This window comes from Sycon ciliatum, chromosome 6 (genome assembly GCF_964019385.1).
Source record: "Sycon ciliatum chromosome 6, ocSycCili1.1, whole genome shotgun sequence".
NCBI classification, from domain to species: Eukaryota; Metazoa; Porifera; class Calcarea; order Leucosolenida; family Sycettidae; genus Sycon; species Sycon ciliatum.
The window spans coordinates 15,063,286-15,088,956 of NC_088648.1; the positions used below are offsets into that span (position 1 = coordinate 15,063,286).

Consider the following 25,671-nt stretch of genomic DNA (forward strand, 5'->3'; position numbering starts at 1 on the left):
AAATGAAGCAAGTGCCCTGCGGAGTGCTTTTGAAACAAATGAAGCAAGTGCCCTGCGGAGTGCTTTTGAAACAAATGAAGCAAGTGCCCTGCGGAGTGCTTTTGAAACAAATGAAGCAAGCGCCCTGCGGAGTGCTTTTGAAACAAATGAAGCAAGTGCCCTGCGGAGTGCTTTTGAAACAAATGAAGCAAGTGCCCTGCGGAGTGCTTTTGAAACAAATGAAGCAAGTGCCCTGCGGAGTGCTTTTGAAACAAATGAAGCAAGTGCCCTGCGGAGTGCTTTTCAAACACCATGCAGTACAATGGTTGCGCGAGAAAGTTCGAGTCAGACCGGGGACATTGATGCTGTGGTTGGCTATAAAAAAAACCTCCAATCGCCCGGCAAAGTGGTCATTGGCTACCCCAGCCAATGTATTGCTTGGAATAAAATAAATAAATAAAGACGGTAAATGAGGATGGCAGAGAAATGGTGGTTGAAACACACCTGGCGGAATAGCAGAGAAGATGTTTGCAGCTTTGACAGCAGTGCTACGTATTATGCTGCATTGGAGCTTTCACATCATTCGATACCGCAGATACATAATTAAATGATTACCCAATGCTGTAGACAGCAAGCTGTTTCGGCCATATATGCCTCATCAGTACAGCTACGAGATTTAAGTAAGCCGAGCTACCGGCTATGGTGTAAAGGTGGCACCGCAGGCATTCATTTCAAAAAGATAACTCGTTGCTCTAGCGCCAGAGCGCTCTAGCTACGAAAAATAGCGAGTGATGCGCAATGCAGCAAGACTAGAGCAGCCAACCGAGAGTGCTCAACAAGGTGAATTTCAAGGAGAGTAATACCCGCCATAATTAAATCATTAGAAAGAAATAGATCCGAGGGCAATAGCTTAGCCCCAGAGGAAAGAGTAATGGTTTTAAAAGGGATTGATTTTCAGCCACCACAAAAAATTATTTTAGCATACATGTAGACAATCTATAGCGCTTGAGCAAAAGCCATGACAACAAAGCCATGACAACAAAGCCATGACAACAAAGCCATGACAACAAAGCCATGACAACAATGCCATGACAACAAAGCCATGACAACAAAGCCATGACAACAAAGCCATGACAACTGGACATGCTACCGTGATCATCATGGCCACCGAACACCACGGAAAGGGATGTCCCGGCAAACAGAATGAGCGCTCGGTTCGCATTTTCACCTGAAGTTAGTGCGGTGGAATGGAATTACATAATATAAAACAGCGAGTTGAGGGAGTTGAAAAGGGAAAGAAAACGAGAGTAGGAATGCCAGACTTAAACGTCCATCCTAAATGGCATGGATACAGACCGATGAGAAAATCGTACCGTCACGGTTCAGGGCACAACTTTAGCTCTAATCATCTGACTTTCACAATTGTTGGCATCCTGGAAAGTTCTTGATGAGAAAAGCAGAATATACATGTAGGTAAGAGCTAAGCAGAATATACATGTAGGTAAGAGCTAAGCAGAATATACATGTAGGTAAGAGCTAAGCAGAATATACATGTAGGGTAGGAGAAAAGAACCTATAAGTTGCTAGTTATGACCTTTCTCTTTCCATACTACTATTGGCTCAACATCCGAGATTTTATACATGTAGGCGTCAGCAGTATTTTCTTCTTTGTACACAGACATAAGTTAAATCAGCGGCACTCGGATACCGCCAGATCTGACACTACACTTTAGCCTGTCGTAGTGCTCAGTGTTTCATTGTAGATGTGTATCTAGGAAAGTAGACGCGTCAACGTGTGCCGAACTCCATGTTAGCGGGCGACGAAGCATTCTAATCGACAGATGTGGGTTACCCTTGACCCAGATGCACTGCATTTTGCGAATGCTAGGTGAGCTGAGAAGGATCTCTACACTTGCCATTGTGAGGTCATTGTCACTCAGTGTCACTCTCTTCAGACAGTCGTTGCTCGGCAGGATGCTGGCAAGTGCACTGGCCACACAGTCACCTAGGTGGTTCCCGGACAGGCCGAGGAACGACAGAGATGTATTCGTCTTGAGTGCCTTGAGAATAGCACAGGCAATTTCGCTCCTCATCTCTGTCCTCGCCAAGCCAAGATGGCGCAGTTGACTGGTGTGTGGCAGGATGCCACACAGCTTGTGCATTTCAGTGTGGCTGACATCGCATGCTGCAAAAACTGGGTTACCCTCAATGTACAGTGCTCTTAAGGAGGAAGTGGGCAGGCAACATGCCTCCAAAATGGCCACAAGTCCACTCACTCCAATCTTGTTTTCCTGTAGATCAAGTACCTGCAGGGTGGTGTTGTGGGCGAGTGCGATGTTGGCTAGCTGAAGTGCTCCAGCAGAACTCAGATGGTTGAATTCCAATCTCAGTATGCGAATGTCCGTACTCTTAGATACTGTGGGTGCTAAATAATCAATGCCCTCGTCTCCAAACCAATTTCCTCGAATGTCCACAGTGTGTCCGTTAGTTGCCTGCACAATTGCTTCGCCTCTGTGGATTACCTGTCCATTCTCCATACAGTGCATGTTGTGGGATACCCAGTCTGTTGCTGCCATCATCCCGCACTGTGCAACCTTCTGAAGGCATTCCAAGCTTATGGAATTTCCTGCCAATGCTACTCTGAAATAGCCCGTGCCCTGCTGGTTTGCAGTGGGGGTGTCAAGGCGCTCATGGGAAGTGGCGCGATATGCAAAAATCGAGCAAATACAATCCCCGATGGAATCGTCAAGCTGGTTATCAGAGAACGAAATCTTGATTTGATCATGACTCTTCACTGCATCCAAGACTAAGGCGGCATCCCGGGAAGTGATGTGGTTACCCGACATACCCAGTGTAGTAAGTCGAGGTAATAACTCCACCAGGCTGGCAATTAGCTCGCCACAACCAGAAGGAAGGGAGCAGTTGCCTAGCCAAAGTGTCACTACTGAGCTACTGTAGCCCTGCATGGCCTCTACCACTTGAGACAGGAATTCTTTGCTGAAGGCATTGCAGGAGAGACTAATACATCTGAGCTGTTGAGAGCGAAGGCAATGTGCAATAGCTGAGGCGTCGGTGGTTTGAAAGCCACAGCTGAAGAGATGTAAATCTGTTAGCCTGCTTTCAGTAGTACACAGCCAGTGAGACAGCTGTGTGATGGGATCACCATGGAGGCTGACGCCGTTCAGGCCCAGGGTGGTGACATTCTGCACTAAGGCGGCTCCCACATGTCTGAATCCCAAAAGTGAACCAGAGAGGTCCAGTTCCTTTAACTGGCCGAGGGTAACAAGAAGGTCCTTGAGTGACAACCCGTCTAATGTGCTCAGCTCTATGCCATTGAGGTATAGCGTCTCAGCACATACACACCGTGCAGCTGTAACGAGGTGTTGCTGCTCAATTCGCTGGCTGGATGGAGATGCGTTGAGTCTGTTTTGTCTGCACCTCTCCGAAGCTTCGGAGAAGCAGGCCAAGAGAAATTGATTCGTGTTTGCTGGCCAGACTGCTGCAGCTTTCATAGCATCTCGTATGCATTTGAAAATGCTTGGTAAGTGCTGGACAGGGACGAGTCCACAGACAAACTTCCAGAATGGACGAGTTGCCTCACTCACACCAATCTGATCAGACTGTGCACAGATTTTTGCCAAATGGACAGGATCCTGTTGATGTGCCAGCCAGTGTGCAGCGAAGAACTCATGGAAGGTTTGGTGGAGAAAGGAATATTTCTCCGAAACATGTGATCGTTCGGTAGATGTCAGCAGTCCCAGGTCACATGCTGTTTCAAATTGCTCAGCGGAAAGAAGACGAGTTGCAGTTAAGGAAGTCTTCTCTCTGAGGCTTTTCAAGGCGGCCTCACCAAACCTATCCTGAAAGCTACCGCTGACCAGTTCGGACTTACCCGAGCGGTGAGGATTTTCCGCCCTACTGTTGGAAAGACGGTTCATGAGGCGACTCAATATGCCCCCGGCGGGATCAGCAGGTGCTTGGCTCTGCACGGTCGGATCTTGTTTCTGTGCATATGGTCGTAGATTGGCGTGCCGTTTTGATGTATTCATGTCAAGAAACTGACCGTAGAGTGAAGCATTGCAACGTGGTAGAACTTGATGATGGGAGTCATGCAACTCACACATTAGGGCTGCCATTAGCGGTATGCTCAAGACGGCTTCCTTCACATGCTCCATGCCTTCTTCCTGAAGACTTGACCAGCACTTTCTGCCTTCGGGATCACCCAGGATTTGGCAAAACAAGCCTTCTAGCTGTGCCTGGCTGAAGCCTGTTAGGCGAAAGAAAGCATCACAGTGCTCAACCAGAGTTGATGCCAGTTTGCAAGGCCGACCCGTCAGCAGAAGATGTGATCCAACGAATGCCTTGCGCTTCCTGTATGCTGTCTCTCTGAAGCAACTCCGGACAGGGAACTCGTCGATACCTGCTTCGTCTAGGCCATCGACGATCAGAAGAAGGCTATCGGAATTCTGGCGCAGAACCTTCAGCACACGGTGCTGCTCGCCAGTGCTGAAATCCAACGATGGATCATCTAACGCAAGAATGTGACACCAGTCAGTGCTGCACAGACGTTGTCTATCGTTCCGACAAGAGATGTAGATGGGAAAGCGACACCGGCTCTTCAACATACTCGGTGATGGATCACAGTACTGTGCCAAGATCATTTGACAAAGTGTAGTCTTACCACTACCTGCTGGTGAAACCACCATGGAGCTCTTTTCGAGGTCTAGGTGCTCTGGATTTGCGATTGTTGGTTCAGTTTGCAGGACTTGGACTGCATTCACTATCGGGAAACTAGACTCGCGGTGGGCCTGGGATAACGTATTGTGAACTGCTACGTCTTGAGAAGTTTCATAGCTAGCCTCGGCTTCACCAATGGCTACGGCCTGCACGTGCGTGAAGAATTTTCTGACGTCAACGCGATGACCCCGCTTTGCTTTAAGCCCCGGCAGTGCTGTTTGACTTTTCAGTTCATCGCACTGCCCCACTAGCATGGCAGCATACTCACTGAGCAAATCTTCATCGGCACGCAATCGTTCAGTCGTGACAGGCACACCAGTTAGCCTACCTGAGCCTGCGCTTGCGTCCGTGCATCCGTCCAGTGACTGCATTGCTGTGCAGGAGTAATGCAAACGGCAAGAGAACACCAACAAACACAAATCATGCGTTACACCTGACTCATACTTCATTTCGCTTTCGGGAAACGTTTTGCATGACGGTCGCGCGATGCGTCAGATAAGTTGAGGTCAAGTCAGCATGTTAAAAGGCGAGGATGCATAGCGCTCCTGACTAAAACCATAACCATACAGTATGTATACATGTACTAGTGAAGAAAGGGAAAAGGCCAGAAGAAAGGTAACTGAGTTACTACACAGTAACACAAGCAGGTATGCAGTGCAGTGCAGTACACATGTACATATACATGTATGTATAGGATATTGCACGGTTCCGAGGGGATTATTATCCAAATCCCCAAGGCGCGCAGAGGATTATGAGCCATAATCCCCACAAACGAGGGGAAATATCCGTAGATCACCTGAAAAGGGTGGTTTTCACAAAAAAGTGATTCGCGACCCCTAAATTTAGCGAATTTGACTGATTCGCTAATTTCGTTAAGGTTTATGTGTCGCTAAAATTAGGGGGTTTACAGTAATGCCAGCTGAAGAAGGTCAGTGGCAGTGCTCGACCATGGGAACATCAAACTCGACACAAAAAGTGTGCCCTTTAGACCAAGCGTACTCCATTACTACATCCGAGGAGCACTTTCTTTCAGGACAATACATTAACCCTCTCAGTGCCACGGGCGACTTAAGTCGCCTAGAATGAGTATGTGTGTACAAATAGATTCGTATCTCCACTTCTACACAGAGGAGAGTTACAAACGACCACTGTACGTGTTCAGGAAGACCTTGGCTATTGACTCATCACATAGTTTCGTATCCGTGAGGATAGAAATCGCCAGGGCGAAGCCTGAAGCGCGTGCGCTCGGACAAACAATTGTCGCGCGTAGAAAACATGACGTATGCGCATCGCGGGTTTCTCTATTTCTTTCGCGGCAACCCATACGTATTGGGTATCAAAACATCGAGATTTTCAGTGGCTTTCAGGCCAACTTTGTCCGAATTTTGTGCGTTGAAAGTTGACTGCACTGCGATCGAATGCGCTCGTGAGAAAGTGCAGATGCCACGAAAATGCAGAAAACGGACTTCGCTCAGGCGCGCTCGCGAGGAAGAATATTTTCGTTGCATTTTCTCTTCACAGCTGTCTGCCTGGCCATGATATATTTCCAGAGAGCCATCGTTTGTAGAGATCCGTGGATATACAGCTGAGCTATGAAAATTTTGAGTTCGGCTCAACTCGGAAAAATTTGAATTTTTCTGACCCCCTTGGCACTGAAAGGGTTCATGCCAGCTGAAGAAGGTCAGTGGCAGTGCTCAACCATGGTAACTTCAAACTTGACACAGCAATAGTGCCCTCTAATAGGCCAAGAATACTCCATCACTACATCTGAGGAGCACTTCCTTTTCTTCAGGACAATAAAATGAAGTGCACCGCTAAACAATTACATAGTTCATACCAGACCTGTTTGCCAGAATGATCGTGCCGAGTGTCGAGGTGTTATTTGCATCTAATACTTCACTATTTCTTTTGGGTACTACCACGTTACTGTAAAGCGACAAACTTTCACGGCGAGCAAATTTAGCGTGTTCATAAATTATTGGGCTGATTCACGATGAAAAACTTTGGCGATTCTATCTCTTCAGTCGGATCTTGTACGGTCTACAAACTCTACAATCAATGTACGGAATGGTTTGCGGCGATTTATTTTCGCGAATGTGTGATAGTCGCGAAAATAGCGAAATATAATCTCTAGCAAAAGTGTCTGACTTTACAGTAGATTTGTTGCATCTGCTGCTAGAGTACATTCAGAGGTGGTAACAGTGCAGCCTGAGCAAGTTCTAAGGTTTTGTCGACCTGGTGCAAATACAGAAAAAAAGTCTCATGGTTTGTGTCAGCCTGGGTCAGGTTGAACGTTCTGCATCCCCGAGGAACTCCCTTCCCCGCCCACAAGGATGCAGGGGCAGATGCAGCTCCTAAGTGTTGGGAAGTGAGTGAACACGCAAATACACAAGTATGATGATCGCACACTCACCAGTAGGACGATCAAGTGTAGCACCGGCAGCAAGCATTCCAGCAGCTTCAGCAGCCCTCGCACCACCAGCTGTTCGCAGCTTGTCTACGCCGTCTAGCTTTGCCAAGATCTCCCTGACGCTTGCTTCCGGCTCAACGTGACGGATGCAGTCCAGGAACACATGGAAGGACTCGTCATCTCCAGATCGCAATGCATCCAGCAGGGCCTCATTTTGGGCAGCAGGACCGACTAGCGCGGCGAAGCTCTGCCGTTGTGTGCGTTTAATCAGTCCCTTAGACTCACACTCGATACGCAGCGGGGCTGGTGTGAAGGCGTTGACCATTCTGCTGAGCAGGCCAGTGAACACGGGACTTTCCCATGCGGACGCCATTTGCACACGTTGACAGTCGAGTCATTGACTTCCCTGAAATACAGCGCAGAAACAAAAAATACGCACAAAAGAACACAACCAATAAGTTCAACTCGGATGGTGAGCCAATTAAATTATGGTGAAAAAGGAGAAGGACAACATGTTACGAGTTATGACTAACGGTCCTTGTCAGTTTTGTGCACTCGCTGACTGTATAAGATCTGGTTACGTTGGTGGACAGTTAGTCATAACTCGTAACATTTTGTCAATCTTCTTTTACAACCAATAAGGTCGGGATAAGCTGTGATCATCATTGAGAAGACTAGAGGAAGAGGTACCTTCAGTTTGACAGGTCACACACATTCACTGTTATAGATATGTGCCCTCCGTGCATCCTGGAATATCACAGCTTGTACAAAAAAGCTATTTCAAATCATCGCCCATTGATTCCTTCAATAAATCCTTTTTTCAAGTTTTACAACTGTAGCATATTGTTTCCATCTGCTTAAATAGAAGAGCTTTATCAAAATGTACCTGCCATTGGATGGCTCCGAGGAGTTGGAGTGTGTTTTATTCCTGTTGTACTGCCAAAACAAAACAGGAACTCATGCAACACTTCGGGATGTGCATACTTCAGATGGCTGCATGGGGTGGCCAAGTATTAGAGTATACTCGTCATCTGAACCCACTGGAGACGGCTCTCTGAGTGTACGCAGATAATTTACACCCCAGTGTAATGACAGTTCTCACCACTGCAGATATCTGATTCACAGACTGACCAACCCCAGTCAACTAGTTTAGAGACCATTTCCATGCTCCTTACGGTATATTCGTTTTTGCTTTTTTTAGTGTACAGGATAAGCTCATTCTGCAATGCCTTTGCTTCAATTTTCCCTTAAAAGCTGAAAGGAAGCCTGTTGAAGGACAGCTCTCCTTCAAGAATAGAGTAGAGGTCGCCTGTACCAACAACAGTGGCAGCTTCCTTCATTATCGTGTCTAGCTACGAATATTGGATTCATGCCAGGAGGTGTTTGTTATTGCAGGCAACAGACCCAGTAAAACTGCAAACTAGGTTGCATGAATCAGACCCTGGCCATTGAGTACATTTTCACTAAAGGCGATTCTAGCATCACACCGCTCACCCAACATGCTGTGTTCAAGACAAAAAGTAGGTCTCAGATAGAATTCAATCGGGCACTGCTCACTGAGTACGCTCGTCACATAGCCGCATTGAAGTGTTTGGGAACATGCTCATTATCCCCGGAACAGAAAAAATGCACCATCTCTTAAAGTTTGAAATGGATTGGGAGAACTTCGAATTTCACAGGATCAGTCAGGGAAGTGAATTGCCTGAAAAGAGAAAAAAGCCAGACCCACCAGGACTCGAAACCGGGACCTTGCTTGTCATGAGCAATGCTCTATCCATCTGAGCTATGGGACCAGGCCAAACGAAGAAGGCGCTGACAAGTTTTCTTCACTCGAAAGGCAGGTCACAACACACGCCACATATACTGATGGCACTTGGGTCTTTTCCCTTCTCCGGAGTACCAACCACGGTTCTATTCCCAATCGAACTCGTGCACTTGCATCGAAACGGGGTGACTGTGCCCTACTAGATGGGGATTTGTATGCAAAATGTCACTAAAAGCCCCATTTCGTTCTTATAAAAGCACGGATGACCGTGATTGGCCCATATGTTGTAGTCTTTTGGACGCTGAGTCGGCTGGTTTTGGTCCGAGAATGCTGCGATGCAGCGTTCCCCCTTCATTCCCAATCGAACATGATTGAACAAGCGGTCACGTGCTCCTGCGTACACCAGTCACCTGGTCACCGCGCCTAGCCTAGCGCCTAGCTCGCCTGCAGGGTACAACTTACAGCCTGTTTGACCTTTTTTGGGTACACTCCTGTCACTCGAGTAGAGCTCCAGTTGAACCTTGGTGTGAAAGTCGTCGCTTGCTGGCATGGTGACCAAGTGACTTGGGCACGCAGGAGCACGTGACCGCTTGTTCTACCATGTTTGATTGGAAATAAAGGACAACGCTGCATCGCAGCATTCTCGGACCAAGACCAGTTGACTCAGCGTTCAAAAGACTACAACATATGGGCCAATCGCGGTCATCCGTGCTTTTATAAGAACGAAATGGGGCTTTTAGTGACATTTTGCATACAAATCCCCATCTAGTAGGGCGCAGTCACCCAGTTTCGGCGGAAGTGCGCAAGTTCGATTGGGAATAAAGGAGGAGGAGGGGAGCGTCTCAGCTTCCACGGACCAAGACCATTCGACTCAGCACCCTGAAGACTACAACTGGTGAAAATTTGATTTTAGGCTTAACTTCCCCTTTAAAATATTAATCACTTTCTTTCACCTCTGGTAGTACGTTCCAGAAACTAACTGTGGCTGGTCCCCTGGGGAAGGAAAAAGACCCAAGTGACATCAGTATCTGTGGAGCGCGTTATGAGCTGCCTTTTGAGTGAAAAACTTGTCAGCGCCTTCTAGTTTCGGCCTGGTCCCATAGCTCAGATGGTTAGAGCATTGCTCATGACAAGCAAGGGCCCAGGTTCGAGTCCTGGTGGGTCTGGCTTTTTTTCTCTTTTCAGGCAGTTCACTTCCCCGACTGATCCTTTCAAATGTCTAAAGGCTACAGTGTTTTACAGGGTATAAGTCGACCCCAATACTTGGGATCTCGATTTACCGGGTCAATATCAGTATGATCAATAACGGGTAAACCCTGGTTGTTCGTCGACTACCCTTTTTTCTTTCGGTTTTTAGGTCATTAAAGGTAGGCTCATCACCAAACAAAATTAATGGTACAGCCGACGACTCCTGATATAACGAACACCATTGTGCAGGAGAATTAGTTCTTTATAGCCGAAGTTCGTTATAACAGAAATGCCCTCACACTATACAAGCAACAAGTCATGACTGGCAAGTGACCAATGACAGTATGAGTGCACTTGGTTTACATGCAGACCTACAATATTTGGTTCATTATAAACAAAAACTGTTCGCTGTAAAGGATCAATTTTGTATGGGTTCAAACACGGACATGGACAAGGCTTCGCTATATCACGAAATTCGCCACATGCGAGTGCGTTATAAGTGGAGTCGCTTGTATTTCTCATCCAAACTTTACAGTCCATACAGCACAAATAGATGGGCATCACCATTTGTATGGTTGGTTGACTTTTCCGTATCCATGTGGGTTCTAGGTTCAGTGACTGCATACAGTTATGATGCCCACCTACATGATTGTGTAGTTTTGGTGCACCCTCCTTGAAAACGTTGCCGCACTCGTACTCCTCTCCCTTCAGAACATGTGTTTGAGGGCAGGATACTCAGTCCCTATAGGCAATGACCATCACAACGGAGAGAGGATGAGCATTGCGCTCGCTATGTCGGGCTCATTGAAGGTCTTCAACGCGTCTTGACCCTATGCTCTGAATTGACCATGGGCTACCATTAGCGTTTACCTATAGCACAAGGAGGTTTTCCCTGTCATACCACTGAAATACAACTACGCACAAACGGCATAAAATGCTCTTTCTGCCATACGATAGGATTGTGACTCAGGGAAAGGTCAAGAACGCTGCACAAAAACTACTAAAAGCGAATTCGGCACAGGGGTACTACTAGCGCCTAAACTCAAATCAAGAAACCCGTCCATCTGGCGAGATTGATCCACTACTGGCCCCTACCCTGACAAAGTCAATCTGCCACCGCGTGCATACAAGCAGCGCACTCATACTCCATTCTCTGACCATTGTCTGGTAATAAAACTACGGATGGCAACATCAACAAAGTCTCCTAAGTTCTCCACAACAGCACAAGGCATAAAAGCCACGTTCAACTTCATTGGTTTCACGATAGGCTTACGGCTCAATTGCTACTTGAACGTGATACTGGTGATGTTGATATAAGTTTTGCCTGGACAGGATGGTCATTGCATTTCTTTTACATCCTCGATGAAGTAGCTTAGAGCAGACCCGCCCCTTTCCATTCACTCTACTTCCTATGAATGGGAAGTCTGCCCACTACCACTATCCTAGCTGAAAATACAGTAAAATCTGACCTAACCGGACAACGCCCTTGGTCCAGGTGAAACTGCCCAGATATGATAGGATTCCGCTTCATCCAGGGATGCACAATCGATCCACAACACTTTGAAAGTTATTTGTCCGGTCAATCGTGACAGGATTCCGCTTAGCACAGGGTCCGGCACACACACAGGTTTTACTGTACGTATGGAAACGACAATGCCGCCGTGGCAAACACGTGAGACTTATTGACTACGAGGAGCATGCCATCTACAGTACACGTTCTACAAATTGCATCCAGGGAAACCTGATACTGTGATAGTCTGCAAATACCAAACCCCGGCTCCAACTTCGTTCTGGCTAATGCCTGGTCCACACTACGCCGAGTTTTCGCCGGCCAATGCTCCGACACCGACTTCGACATGAAATGGGCCGACTGGGTCGGACCTACACTAGAACATACCCACTCAGATTTGTCGGAAATACGTGCGACAACACCGTCCACATCAGACAATTTTCACGCCGATCTTGTGGATTTTTCGTACGATTCCATAATCAGCCAAAACATCGGGCTGATGTGCAGGCCGCATAATTAATTATTAACTTTCTTGTTGCAGGGACACCAGAAGCTGCACAAACTGTTAGTCTGTAACGTATTCTAATCGGCGTTCTTACCTTGTTTCCATTGCCGAGGCGGTAGATCAGTCGGTGGATCCGCTCCCGTGTCCACTGCCTCCAGCGATAGCCTGCTGGTAGCTGATCAGCCGCAGCATGTCCGCCCGTGCTCCTTAGGAGTTAGGTCCTCCCTTTCAGCGAGGCGTGAAGTAACACCTCGGAAGTGGTGCTGAAACGTAGCTTGCCTAGTGAGGTTTACCTCTCACTCGTCACGGATTATCCCCTCAAATTGCTCTATACGTACACCAGCATTGCAAACAGAAGAAAAGAAAAAAACTCATTTCAAATTGCTCCCTGTACTAGCGTCCATTCGTGACATTACTGACATACTGTTCAATCCTTGCCGAGAAAACAAGCTGGAGCAGCTACAGCTTACCAGATTACCTTTCAGATCGGTCCGACCTTCTCGTAGTAGAGCTCGGTGGTAAAGCGAAGAAATTGTTTCGGTTGATCGCACAAGATCCTCCCAGCTCAAAGGTGCATTCGATAGGCTAACGTGATAACAATGTCATGTGTCCTACAATTAACCTGTGTGCTATGAGGAGCGAACATCGGGAACAAGAACAAATAGAAGACCTTGCTTGTGTTTCGCTGGATTCGAAGTGTTTGGAGGCTATGGCTGGATGTAAACACTTTTCTAGCGGTGTTGGCATCTTGTTTCCGAAGCTCAGCGATTGCCGCATGAGCCCTCGCCGCCTGCATTTGGCGAGTTTGCGCGCTGTTTGTGTCAGCCTTTTCGGCAGTTCGTTCTTCGACAGATCACGTCCTTGGACTTGTGCCAGGCTCGAAAATCTCCGCTGATCTGGTCCGTGGGATCACCGAGTCTGATTCGAACAACAGACTCCTCGCTCAGTGACCATGGTGACCCCCATGTCTGGGGAGTAGATCTACTACATGTCATGTACTTCGAAGTACACGACTTTGTAGACCTACAGTCGATACACATGGGCCGCGATCAGCTAAAACATGTCTTTGGGGTTTCGTAAAAAAGTTGGGAAATGACGAAATGAAAAAATGTTTTTTTGGAGCGCGTTCACTCTGCACTTCATTCAAAATGATTCATGATGTGGCGATCATCTTCTCAAATTGTGTTCAAACACTTGTTTGGCGTTCTACTTCAAGTAGCTGGCGATCAAAGACAAGACAATGTCCGCATCTAGTGATACTAGAGCAGCTCGCAGGGCCAGACGATCGCTGTGCATGGCCCAGGTTTGTTCAGGTGTCTGCAAGTCCGTGGTGGCGGGTCTGCAGAGCGACGCTGACAATTTGTTGGGATCTCATTTATGTTGATGTCGACAGCGAAGCTGAATCGTCCCCGTTGTCTCCAGTAGCGAAGAGGCACAAGTTGTGGGCTAGTACATAACCGGCTGCGTTACGACGTTACTTGCGTTCAGCTCTCATGAGGCGTCTGACGCAGTCTCGGAAACGCAGGCGACGATCGAAAGTGTCACTGCCAGAATCGAAAGAGTATGCAAGTGCAACGCCGCCCAGCGCATCTTGTTGCTTTCCAGGAAGAACTTGGGCCATGCCTTTAAACTGATGTCGTTGACATGCTGAAGTCGGTGTCAACATCTTTAGTTCCGTTGTATTGTGCTCCGCCACAAAAGCCACTATTGTACTAATAGTTTGTCTCTTTGTGTCAGACTGTGCGAAAACTGTCATTTTCTATTTCAAAGTACATATTTTGAAAGCGGTGTTTGGGGCACTTGTAGACTACTTTTCTGCCCTGTATCACCTTCAAGAGGTCAAGTAAGGTCCCAAGAACTGTTTTCTGGAGGAAAACAAAATTTGAAAATTTTCACCCTAAGACATGTTTTAGCTGGTTGTGGCCCACATAATCATTGTAGTCAGGTAAGTGTTCGAGGTGGCCTGCACCGCCATGCCTACCCCGCCTCCCGTGGATCGTGCGTGTCAAAAGCCAAGTCAAGGGGTCAAGGGACTACTTATACTAGTTATAGGCATACCCGGTATGCGGATAACGCCGGCAGAAAAATGGGCAGAATTCGGTACTTTTTCTGGTAAGTTTCATGCATGTTTGTTTGGTATGTGGATAAAGAAATGGAGCAGAATTCGAGGAATTGCCCGCCATAAGGTTTGTATGGCTCTGCCAGTTTCACCGCTTTTCGAGCAGAATCTGCCACCTTTTCGAGCATTATCCGCACACCCCTACAAAGTACAAGGGACACACATGACACAGCAGACATGGCAACTCATTCGGGTGCTTGCCAGACCCTGGTGAAATCCGGCCGCGTGGATAACAGCTTCAGACCGGGCAGCGTCCATAACCCACCAGCAGTGCGACAAATATTGGGCTTTGCAATGGTCGCAGCTTTGGTGTGTTCATGAGGTCGGATTAGATTTGCCTGCATCTCACCATTTATTCCTAGCGCACTACAGACTACAACTGGAAGGCGAGCATCAACGCAGACCAAGCCAAAATTAGCAAAAAGGGACGTTTTCATTTTGAGGCCACGCTCTCAAGTCTCAACGCCAACGCCGGTGCTGCCGATTGAGTCCATGGCGCCTTCGCGGCTTCAGTGCGCCACCGGCCCACCGCGGAGTAGGCCCAGACAGATTCTGCTCCGCTCGCCTCGATATTTTGCCGCAAAATGTTGCTGCGAAATCTTCGATATTTTGCCGAGCCTGGCACAAGAAACTCGATATTTTGCTCCATTTTGCTCCGGAAAAACGTGTATTTAATCTACATGTACTTCCTGCACAATCCCGTACAACGTTTCATAAAAATCGCAGGGTCGGTTTCTCAACACGGGTTTCCACGCACGTGTTCCTGAGTTCTTCCTAAATCACTGAAGTCGATCCACAGTGAATCCCAGTGATATTTCGGTGACATGATCGTCCTGGGCAGTGTATCCTGCTGAACGGGTAAGAAACAAGTAAACCCAAGTATCAGGCATCGATTTTACCCAACACCTCGATATTTTGCTCCGATTTTGCCGGCAATTTCCGCTCATTAAATTCTTCGATATTTTGCCGAAAGAATTGCCGGCAGGATCTGTCTGGGCCTACCGCGGAGTCATAGAATTATCACTTGGCACGATCATGTGATTCAGTAGGACTAGCTAGAACACACGGACTGTGTCGACTGCAGTCCAGACGAAGTAGTTGAATCAATGAATGCACTTTCTTGATCTGGGTTCGAGGGCACCATCAGACCCTCTACTCTGATCCGAGCTGGGAAGGCATACGATACTGTCGTGGAGCACGACTTTCCCTGCTCTACCCTAGCTCGACTGGTGATACTTGGGCTTCCTATTAACAGCAGGGCTCAAGTGATTCATGCTTGCAGGTTTGTGGAGTGGAAGGTTGGACACGCCATGTCATGTGTCTCCTGTGCCCCATATGTCACTTGTGAGAATTCAGCTATCATATATTCTTTTCATATTCTACTCTCGCTCTAGATTACCGGGATTGCCCTATCGACAATTAATTTTAATAATTTGAAACTCGGGTATTGAGCCAATAATAAAAGTAGAAAGGAAAAGGACATATGGAAACGAGTTAAGAGTAACTCTCCACCACTTTAACTAGATACTTTATACAGTCAGAAAGTGCAACAGCTAGGCACAAAACTGACAGAGTACTGAGACATTCGACGTCCTGACACCTAGCTTCGTCATCGTCCAGTGACAATCGACATTCTTTGTTCCGTTGGGACTGTAGCTTGTGCTCCTTTTCGTTGCGCTTGCCTTCCCCTCTTTGGTCTTTCCATAACCTTGAACCTTCCAAGTTGGAAGGCTGTCGGTTAGCGCTACGGAGATGTGTTGAAGGTAGGTGTCAGGACGTCAAATGTCTCAGTACTCTGTCAGTTTTGTGCCTAGCTGTTGCACTTTCTGACTTTATATAGTTTCTAGTTAAAGTGGTGGAGAGTTACTCTTAACTCGTTTCCATATGTCCTTTTCCTTTCTAATTTTAATAATAATAATAATTACGAAGTCTGAGGAAAACGTTGAACGGTCACTGCTTGGATGACGACTACACCATAGCTCAGTGGTTAGAGCATCGCTGGCTACAAGCGAGGGTCCCTGGTTCGAGTCCTGGTGGTGACAGTCAATTTTTTCTTCAGACTTTTCCCGTTTGTCTCTTTCCCTCAAAACCAATAATAATAATAATAATAATAATAAAGGGTTTGCTCCCCACACCGGAGCTCGCGCTATTCCGCCGACTTTACTTGACACTTGACTGACTCACGACTGCCATCCAGAGCACACGAGAAGTCCATCGAACCTTCGACTCGGCAAACCTCCTGCAAGAAAGCACCACTCCCTGCTCAATACACAGTGTTTCGGGGAATTCACCCCTCATCAGTTGAGCTTGAGTAGGCTGAGGAATATTGTGCCTGAAAAGCACCACTTATTAGTGCTCTCCAGGCACAAACATCACCAGGGATACAAACTTACAGAGACGCTCCGTTTCCAGCGCGACAAACACCTCGTGAACACCAGACAGCAGCGTGAGTCAGTCACGTAGGCACCGGCGGATTATGCCGGCATAATTATTGGCATAATTTGGTGGTTGAAAATTTGGAGCATAATTTGGCATCTTTTCAGACGTAGGAGCATAACTACATGTACATGATTCTACCACAATTCTAGTATGTAAGCTACACAATTGTGTACAATGCACCTGATCAGTGCTGGTGGTCTGCATAGTACAGGGTTCGGAGTAGCCCTTTTCCAAAGATGCTCGCCACTTTTTTCGCAACTTTCCGTTGTTTTGGAAGAAATCGCAACTTTCTTCATTTTCACAAACAACTACGTACTTCGCAACTTTTCCGCAAATGTGTGCAAAGAAGCGCGCTGGAGGAGACCATCGACTGTGCAAGCTATGGTTATTGCTCTAATAATTAAACAAATGAGGTATACATGTAGTGACTTTTGATATTCCGTCATGGTGGAAGGAGAGGTGGAGCTACGGGAGAGATGGAGCAGATTATTCCCATGGTGAGGGTGACATCGGTTGGACGAGCATGACAATTACGAAGACAGTTGAACATGATACTTTTCAAAGGTAACTCAAAATAATTTGGCAATGAAAATTACAAAAGAAATCAACTAATGATTAGAAGAAGTCATGTTTTCTCCTTTCCATGTTGATCTCTAGCATGCATGGTCATCTTGGTATGGGGATGCATGTGCAATGTGCGCGGTCTAAGGCAAGGAGGCAACTACCCACAGTCAGTCAACGAACGTATCAGAACTTACTCCGGCACGGCCTGGAGGTTATCTTATATCAAATATTCCTAAGTGAACAAGACTCTATCTTGCTCTCTCTCTCTCTCTCTCTCTCTCTCTCTCTCTGATCTATCGGATCTCTCCGATCTCATCATGGCAGAGAAAACACAGCAGCTTTTATAGGCAAGCAAAGTATGTATAGCAAAGCAGGCGGAGGTAGGAAAGTAAGGTTAGTAAGCCATTGCAATGATTACGAAATCATCCTCCTAGTACAAGTTCTAGAATAGTGGAGAAGGCAAATCTAGATCATTATTGCTAATTTTTTTTACTAGAGCCACGTAAACCCGTCATGTGTGAGCCATGAATAAGGGGAGTGGTGGCGTGGTCTGGGATGCTCTGCCGACCTTGGGTCTCGGCTTCATCACAACCAGGCGCGCCAATAGTAGAGAGAGAAAGAGAGGGAGAGAGAGAGAGAGAGAGAGAGAGAGAGAGAGAGAGAGAGAGAGAGAGAGAGAGAGAGAGAGAGAGAGAGAGAGAGAGAGAGAGAGAGACATAGACAGAGAGAGAGAGATAGATAGATAGATAGATAGAGAGAGAGAGAGAGAGAGAGAGAGAGAGAGAGAGAGAGAGAGAGAGAGAGAGAGAGAGAGAGAGAGAGAGAGAGAGAGAGAGAGAGAGAGAGAGAGAGAGAGAGAGAGAGAGAGAGAGAGAGAGAGAGAGAGAGAGAGAGAGAGAGAGAGAGAGAGAGAGAGAGAGAGAGAGAGAGAGAGAGAGAGAGGAGAGAGAGAGAGAGAGAGAGAGAGAGAGAGAGAGAGAGAGAGAGAGAGAGAGAGAGAGAGAGAGAGAGAGAGAGAGAGAGAGAGAGAGAGAGAGATACATAGAGAGAGAGAGCGGGAGGGTTGGGGGCAGAGCAAGAGAACTAAATAAAGTATAATAAGTCAGTGGCCCAGTGCCATTGCTGGGCACAGAGGTGCCGGAAGACAGACACTTTGAAACTTTGCAGCCGTTTCCGGTCAGGTGGCTGGCTGAGGACGGCGGGTGGCAGGGCATTCCATACAGGGACAGCACAGGCGGGGAAAGCCCTACGGCAACTTCCCCGGCTATTGACAGGTAGAGTTCTTCTCCTCATTTTAGTTCATCATGCAGTGAGTGTTCAATAGTAAAAAAAAAAAAAAAAAAAAAAAAGCCCTGTCTCAAGCTGGTAGTTATGCATGTCGAGACGGACGAGAGAGAGAGATGAGTGGGTCGAACATGGGCTTGAGAGGGAGGCAAGAGCTGACGAAGTGGGCTGGTAGGATTGGAGCACAGTAGCTTGTAAATGTAGGTACACGCAGCTACCATGCGCCGGATAGACATGCTTTGCAGCATTGCGCCGGGGCCAATCAAGTGGAGGGCTGAGCGTTGCGTCTGGTCAAGTCGCTGCAAGTGACAATCTGCTGCGCCCATCCATACCAATGGGCAGTACTCCATTACTGGGCGTACAAACCCACGGTACACTGTAGCTCGGCTGCGAGAATCCAGGAGCGGCGAGGCCTTCCGCAGGAGCCCGAGACGCTGGCGTGCTCTGATGGCGATGGTACGGAGGTGGTTGCGGTGGGAAAGTTGGCTGTCCAAGGTTACCCCAAGAAGCTTGAGGTTACTCTCTCCATTCAGGGGACACCCACTAACTGTACTGCTGGGAGGTCCCAGGCGGGGCGGTGATCGTCAATAGTCATGGCCTGGGACTTGGCTGGCTCGAACGCAATTCTCCAGCTGGTGCCCCAATTCACAAGGGCATCGAGAGCATTTTGCAGGACTGTCGAGCTATACATGTAGATGAAGTGAGCATTGCGTAACATAAACATAATGACAAAGCGAGGTATTCTAGAAGGTGAGATATATCTATAGTCAGCAACATTACTCATCAGGCATATGACGTGGAAGGTCTGGAATACAGTCAACTTCGCTATTAACGACTGCGGATATAACGACAATTCGCGAATAACGACACAACTCCCATGCCCAGAGCAAAGTCCCATCCAACTGTAATACAGTCAACTTCGCTAATAACGACTGCGGATATAACGACAATTCGCGAATAACGACCGAATTTCCATGCCCAGAGCAAAGTCCCATCTAACTGTATACATTTAACTTCGGATATAACGACTATCTGAATAACGACAATTCGCGTATAGCGACATGCTTTTAGTGCCCCGAGGTCATATTCACTGCTTGAATAACGACTTTCTGGGCTTTTGACAGCTATTTCAAGTACCTGTCAGTCAAGTACATGTACCTGTCATGCAGAAGTACCAGAACCTATGGCTATGGTGATGGATATTATTATTAAAAAGGCACACATGCAAGAAAATGCAGCCAAGGGGGGGGGGGCTTTTTCTTCCTTTTTTATGTTGGATTTACCAGCACACCTATATGACATTGTATACAATGTACATCATGTAGTTGTACATGATTGTACAGTAATCATCATACATGTACATGTCTCTGGCCCTGTAGATGGCTCAAAAAGGCATATTTTTCAATTGATTTCCCTTGCATATTGAATTTTTAGTTCCTTTCAACTGCAATATGAAAATAAAGTACACATTGACATAGAGCAAGAAAAGAGCTTGATTTTGATATGCATGTCATACTATACAAAATATGGGTTCACATACATTCAAATGGGACTTCGGTTATAAGGACACTTCGCGAATAAGGACACTTTTCTGATGCCCCGCCGAATGTCGTTATTGGCGAAGTTGACTGTACATATAATGAGACTTCGGGTATAACGACACTTTGTGAATAACGACACTTTTCTGATGCCCCGCCGAGTGTCGTTATAAGCGAAGTTGACTGTAGTCCGGAACAACATATGACCTACATGTACATGACTGTGCATGACTGTACTAACTAAAAGAAAGTGATACTAGACAGTATACTGTCTAGTATCACTTTCTTTTAGTTAGTAGTAGACGTGATGACAGCAGCATGCATGGAAGATCTATTATTTTGAGTAATAATTATAGAAGCGCGGTACTCCTGATGTAATCAAGTCATGTGTGAGGTACATGATGATTATTAGTCCTTCGCGACCTACACAATCGATCATGCACAGGTCTATGCATACCCGTACCCGTACCCGGACTGTCACCTTGGTCACGCAGCAGAGGGAAATCCTTTATGTCAAAATTATGTGTGCAGAAGTGAAAATTTGCAACAGTACGTAAAATACCTTGCGAGTGCCGTGACTCCACTATTGGACCTCGGATCGACTTCCGATTTGTTGGAGCCAACAGCTGAGAAGTTTCTAATGCGAATAGGTCTTTCGATTACTCGATTCCGTTCAGGGAAAGCCGAGTAACGAAATATTTGAGTGTTTTCAGAACTTCATAGTGATGCGGATCATGCGGCGCTCGAAATTCTCAAGGCGCACGACGAAAAGTGCGCCCTAAAAGAAAATATGGAGAGCGAAGGCGCGCGAGAGCGATCGCTCTCCTTTTACCAGATGGTGTGCCTGTACTCTAGGTGTCTACACCCTGTGATGATGGACATCGCAAGGATGCGGGTGTGAATATCCCTTCCGGCAGATAACATGTATTTCTGATCAACACTACAACAGCTGGCATAGTGCACAGGTTTATACTGGACTGGACTGGTGCCCATTCTGGCTGTGTAAGCTGGAATCACAGCGGCGCGTATCTACCAGATCCTAAACCCTTTGTGCTGTGCTGTATGCGCGTGTGCGTGTGTATGCATATCCTCAGCCTGGTGTGTGTGTGTGTGTGTGTGTGTGTGTGTGTGTGTGTGTGTGTGTGTGTGTGTGTGTGTGTGTGTGTGTGTGTGTGTGCGTGTGTGTCATACATTGAACCTTGCGAATACCGACCCTCGCTTTTGCACGAGTATGAGTAGGGTGGTGTTATTCGTGAGGTGGGAACTAGGCAGGCATGAGCACACCCAATGTGATCAGAAAGTGAACTACAATCCTACAATTGTAGCGTTGGTGATGTTGATGTGTGTACTCGGCTTGCCTCCCTTCCAACGTACTGATTGTGCACTATTTTCTCTCTTTGTCTGTGTTCAGGCATGCTTTTCTCAGCGTGAAAAGGCTTACCAGGCTTGGCAAATAGCACAGACTAATCTCATCAAGGAGCGCGAGCAGGAAGGCAAGCTGCAGGCAGCCGGTAACACTGAGAAGGTCAAGCTCTGTCAGGAGGAGATTGTACAGGTATGGTGCGCTTTTTGTAGTGCTGTGTATAAACTCCTCTGCGTGGTCCACATGGTTATGTGTCCCCCGTGTGTGTGTGTGTGTGTGTGTGTGTGTGCGCGCGCGCGCGCGCGCGCGCGTATGTGTGTGTAACCTAGCGCGCACGCACTAGTGCTACAAGTTTGCCTTGGGACCCCATATTTCATTTCAGTGCTGTGAATTTGCCGTCCGTTTTTTATGTTCACAACCTGTTGGCTCATGTTGTTCGTGCACGCTGTCTCGTGTGTGTCACTGTGTCAGATGGAGACACGCGTCTCGTGTGTGTCACTGTGTCAGATGGAGACACGCGTCGAGAAGGGAGAGGAGGAATTCAACAACATCTCCAAGGTGATGCGCGCGGAAATCGAGCGGTTCGAGGTAAGACCCAGTTGGGCTTCTGTCGTCCGCACTCGAGGTGTGTTGGATAATTCCTGAACGGTTCCAGGAATTATCCACCATTGGTCCCTTTATAACCCAGCACCAATTTGTGCTACGGAAATTCTGCTGGAATACTGTAAAGCGTGAAATAATCGCGGCGTTTTTAGTTCGCGTTTTCCGAATCCGGACATGTTTGCGAGGTTTTAATTTTGCGATTGCAGAATGTGCTACTGTGGCATTCTTGCTAAACCTTTCATGGATCTCCTTTTCGCGCTGTCTAAATTTCCACGCGATTTCCACTCGGTCGCGAATTTCGCAGAAATTAGACCATGGCAACAATTTCACGGTTTACAATAGAGAGGGTGCTGGATTACAGAATCTGATTTTCTGCTGGAATGCACATGGAAAGGACATTACTTTGGTTGCTGAAAATTATGCTGGTTTATGAAGTGCTGGTTTATGAAGTGCTGATTTATGAATGGATTTGAAAATGAAAAAATGCTGGGTTAGAGGGATGACTGTACATGTCTGAGTGTACTACTTGTTGAACACCGAAGTTCTGTTTTGAATGCCCTTGCTGACACTGTGTGCAGTTGTTGAACACTGAAGTTCTGTTTTGAATGTCCTTGCTGACACTGTGTGCAGGGCCAGAGAAAGAAGGACTTCAAGGCCAGTATCCTACGCTACATGGAGAAGATGATGCGTAACCAAGAGCAGGTGAGTTTGTACTGTACTTTGACTACTGCAACCGTGTTGGCTGTGTACACGCTATGTCTGGCAATACGGTCGTAATATGTACTCATGCACTTTTGCATTAGTTTGAGGGAGTTTCAAACGGGAAAAGTTTGGGGAAGAAATTGACTGTCACCACCAAGACTCGCAGCAGGACCCCTTGCTCATGGCCAGCCATGCTTTACCACTAAGCTATGGTGTAGTCGTCGTCTAAAGCTGTGTTCACAACTGGCGCGTGTACGAGTGAGACCACGCGTTTGTGCGTATTTTTGCTGGCTTTTGGGGCGCCATGCGTACGGAAACGCGCCGAAATGGAACTACCAACATGTTGGAATTTTCAGCGCGTATCAGGCGCGTACCAGAGTACATGCCAGTCACCTTGACTGGCGGGGTCAAAAAATTAGTACTCGAAGGTGTCGCACGCGCTTAATACGACTCGGATTGCTGTTTTTTGTGAAAGCCTGAGCGAGCGTTTGGGCACGCATGAACCGCAAGCGTACCGCGTACACGCGCCAGTTGTGTACACAGCTTTAGCAGCGTCTGTTCAACATCCTCTTCAGACTTCGCAACTCACGCTTCCTGTGAATTCGCACAGGCGGGTGGGACGTAGCCCTCACTGTACCCACACACTTCACGTACAAACTAGCAAGCCGGGAGGGGAATCGAAAAAAAATGGGAAGCGTCCGAAGAAAAATGTGACTGTCACCACCAGGACTCGAATCAGTTGCTTATGGCCAGCCATGCTCTATCACTGAACTATGGTGTGGGACTGTTGCTTATGGCCAGCCATGCTCTACCACTAAGCTATGGTGTAGGACTGTTGCTTATAGCCAGCCATGCTCTATCACTGAGCTATGGTGTAGGACCGTTGCTTATGGCCAACCATGCTCTATCACTGAGCTATGGTGTAGGACCGTTGCTTATAGCCAGCCATGCTCTACCACTGAGCTATGGTGTAGGACTGTTGCTTATGGCCAGCCATGCTCTATCACTGAGCTATGGTGTAGGACTGTTGCTTATGGCCAGCCATGCTCTATCACTGAACTATGGTGTAGGACCGTTGCTTATGGCCAGCCATGCTCTACCACTGAACTATGGTGTAGGACCGTTGCTTGTGGCCAGCCATGCTCTACTACTGACCTATGGTGTAGGACCGTTGCTTATGGCCAGCCATGCTCTATCACTAAGCTATGGTGTAGGACTGTTGCTTATAGCCAGCCATTCTCTATCACTGAGCTATGGTGTAGGACCGTTGCTTATAGCCAGCCATGCTCTACCACTAAGCTATGGTGTAGGACCGTTGCTTACAGCCAGCCATGCTCTATCACTGAACTATGGTGTAGGACTGTTGCTTATGGCCAGCCATTCTCTATCACTGAGCTATGGTGTAGGACTGTTGCTTATAGCCAGCCATGCTCTATCACTGAGCTATGGTGTAGGACCGTTGCTTATAGCCAGCCATGCTCTACCACTGAACTATGGTGTAGGACCGTTGCTTATAGCCAGCCATGCTCAATCACTGAACTATGGTGTAGTTATCACACACTTCTTGCTCACCATCACCTGTACAGTGAAACTTCAGTATAACATAACTCCAGGGGATGTACACATCAGTGCTTCATAACGTTAGCCGAGGTACTCTACATCCTAGGTGAAATCACTGGAATGGGTAGCTGGTGTGTTCCCAGTAGAAATACTATAAATTCGCTGCAAAGAGACTGTGTCCAGGGTACTTGTACTGCAGTTTCACTGTAAGAATTTCCAACAGCCCGAACAGGACCAGGTGTTGCATATGTTTCCTGTGCTTGTGTGAGTGCTGCTGCTGTTTTCTACCCCGAAACTATGTGTACTAAACTGGTTTCTTTGTGCGTGTGGTGTGTGTATGTGTGCGGGTGTGCGTGCGTACATGTGTGCGTGTGCGTGTGTGTGGACCTGTTGTGCCGCGTGCAGCTGATCAAGTACTGGGAAGCTTTCTTACCGGAGGCTAAGTCCATTGCATAGTTCCATCAACCTGTGCTGCAGCTCGCTCATGTTCTGCTAGTCTGACATTCGGTGGGTGGGTGCCCGCGCGCACGCACGCACGCCCACCAGGAACTTGTGGTGCTGACTAAATGCTATTTTTGCCTCGTTTGCTAGGAGAAAGATATTATGAAGAAATTTGTCAATTAGCTTGTGTGCCACATTCAACACTACTAGCTTCCAATGTCATTTCCAACAGTCTCCTTGTTGGCCTTGTTTTTACCAAATTCCTCAGTGGATGCTGAATGCTAAACTTGTTCCATTGTGTTTTAAATACTGAACTGCAATGGTCGTCTCTTTGTTTTGTTTTCCGGTCCAGTCTTTGTCAGATTGCTGGATCAATTATCCGTTGCGTGCATCCTATCTTCTACTTGTTTTGCGTTGTTGTTGTTTGTCCGCTGCCGGCACAAGGCGATGCGGCTGTGTTTCTGATTTTTTCCGTTTGTTTTTGTTTTAGTCCGTGGGCTCCCCTGCGCCCTCTAACCCTGACCCGTGCTGACGCGACCCACTCTGTACCCCCATTGCTCTCTCTCTCTCTCTCTCGTAGACACGCGCTTAAATTGCATTAATTTCTGTGTTTTTTTCTCAATTCTCAAGACCATCCCTACGTTCCCCTGGCTGGGAATTCCTTGCCCACAAATCCAGCATCAGCGAATGTACTATTTTTTTATGATTGTGTGTATGTTTTGCTCAATATGTTGCAATGTAATCTTACTCCTGGAATGAAGCACTTCTCCATTTGTAGGTAATTGTTTCGCTTCGTTAATGCAATGTAACTGCTGACCCCGTTGTTGTTGTTGGTGGTGCTGGTGCTGGTGGTGGTGCCGTCGTTGTCGTTGTTGTCTGTGGCCTATCTTGTGATAAGGAGGTGTTGTTTTCCCTCCTTGCTTTGTGTTCAGTATGAACCCGATCACAGACAGTCCAGGATCTT

The 25,671-nt window shown here is 47.2% G+C and overlaps 2 protein-coding genes across 3 annotated transcripts; one reads left to right on the forward strand and one right to left on the reverse strand.

Moving 5' to 3' along the window:
- Nucleotides 1–911: 911 nt before the first annotated feature.
- LOC135819459 (uncharacterized) lies at nt 912–12,941 on the reverse strand. 2 transcript variants are annotated; one of them, XM_065332673.1, is made up of 4 exons: nt 12,573–12,941; nt 12,189–12,422; nt 7,130–7,532; nt 912–5,089 (listed from the first exon to the last, which is right to left on the reverse strand). In XM_065332673.1, exons 3-4 carry the CDS (start codon nt 7,497–7,499, stop codon nt 1,734–1,736), a joined length of 3,726 nt encoding a protein of 1,241 aa, XP_065188745.1. In that variant the 5' UTR covers nt 7,500–7,532; nt 12,189–12,422; nt 12,573–12,941; the 3' UTR covers nt 912–1,733. The 2 variants fall into 2 exon arrangements, with proteins under 2 accessions (XP_065188745.1, XP_065188746.1); XM_065332674.1 differs by having other exon boundaries at nt 12,565–12,941.
- Nucleotides 12,942–20,569: 7,628 nt separating this feature from the next.
- Nucleotides 20,570–25,523, forward strand: LOC135819460 (sorting nexin-2-like). The gene is made up of 4 exons (XM_065332675.1): nt 20,570–21,593; nt 21,909–21,989; nt 22,635–22,706; nt 24,672–25,523. Exons 1-4 carry the CDS (start codon nt 21,270–21,272, stop codon nt 24,720–24,722), a joined length of 528 nt encoding a protein of 175 aa, XP_065188747.1. The 5' UTR covers nt 20,570–21,269; the 3' UTR covers nt 24,723–25,523.
- Nucleotides 25,524–25,671: the final 148 nt, after the last annotated feature.

Coding starts and splice junctions, on each gene's coding strand:
- LOC135819459 (XM_065332673.1), bottom strand. CDS start 7,499: ATGGCGTCCGCATGGGAAAGTCCCGTGTTCACTGGCCTGCTCAGCAGA. Junction 5,090..7,129: donor TACACTTGATCGTCCTACTG/GTGAGTGTGCGA, acceptor ACTCCTGCACAG/CAATGCAGTCACTGGACGGA.
- LOC135819460 (XM_065332675.1), top strand. CDS start 21,270: ATGAGTAGGGTGGTGTTATTCGTGAGGTGGGAACTAGGCAGGCATGAG. Junction 21,990..22,634: donor CGGAAATCGAGCGGTTCGAG/GTAAGACCCAGT, acceptor CACTGTGTGCAG/GGCCAGAGAAAGAAGGACTT. Junction 22,707..24,671: donor TGATGCGTAACCAAGAGCAG/GTGAGTTTGTAC, acceptor TGCCGCGTGCAG/CTGATCAAGTACTGGGAAGC.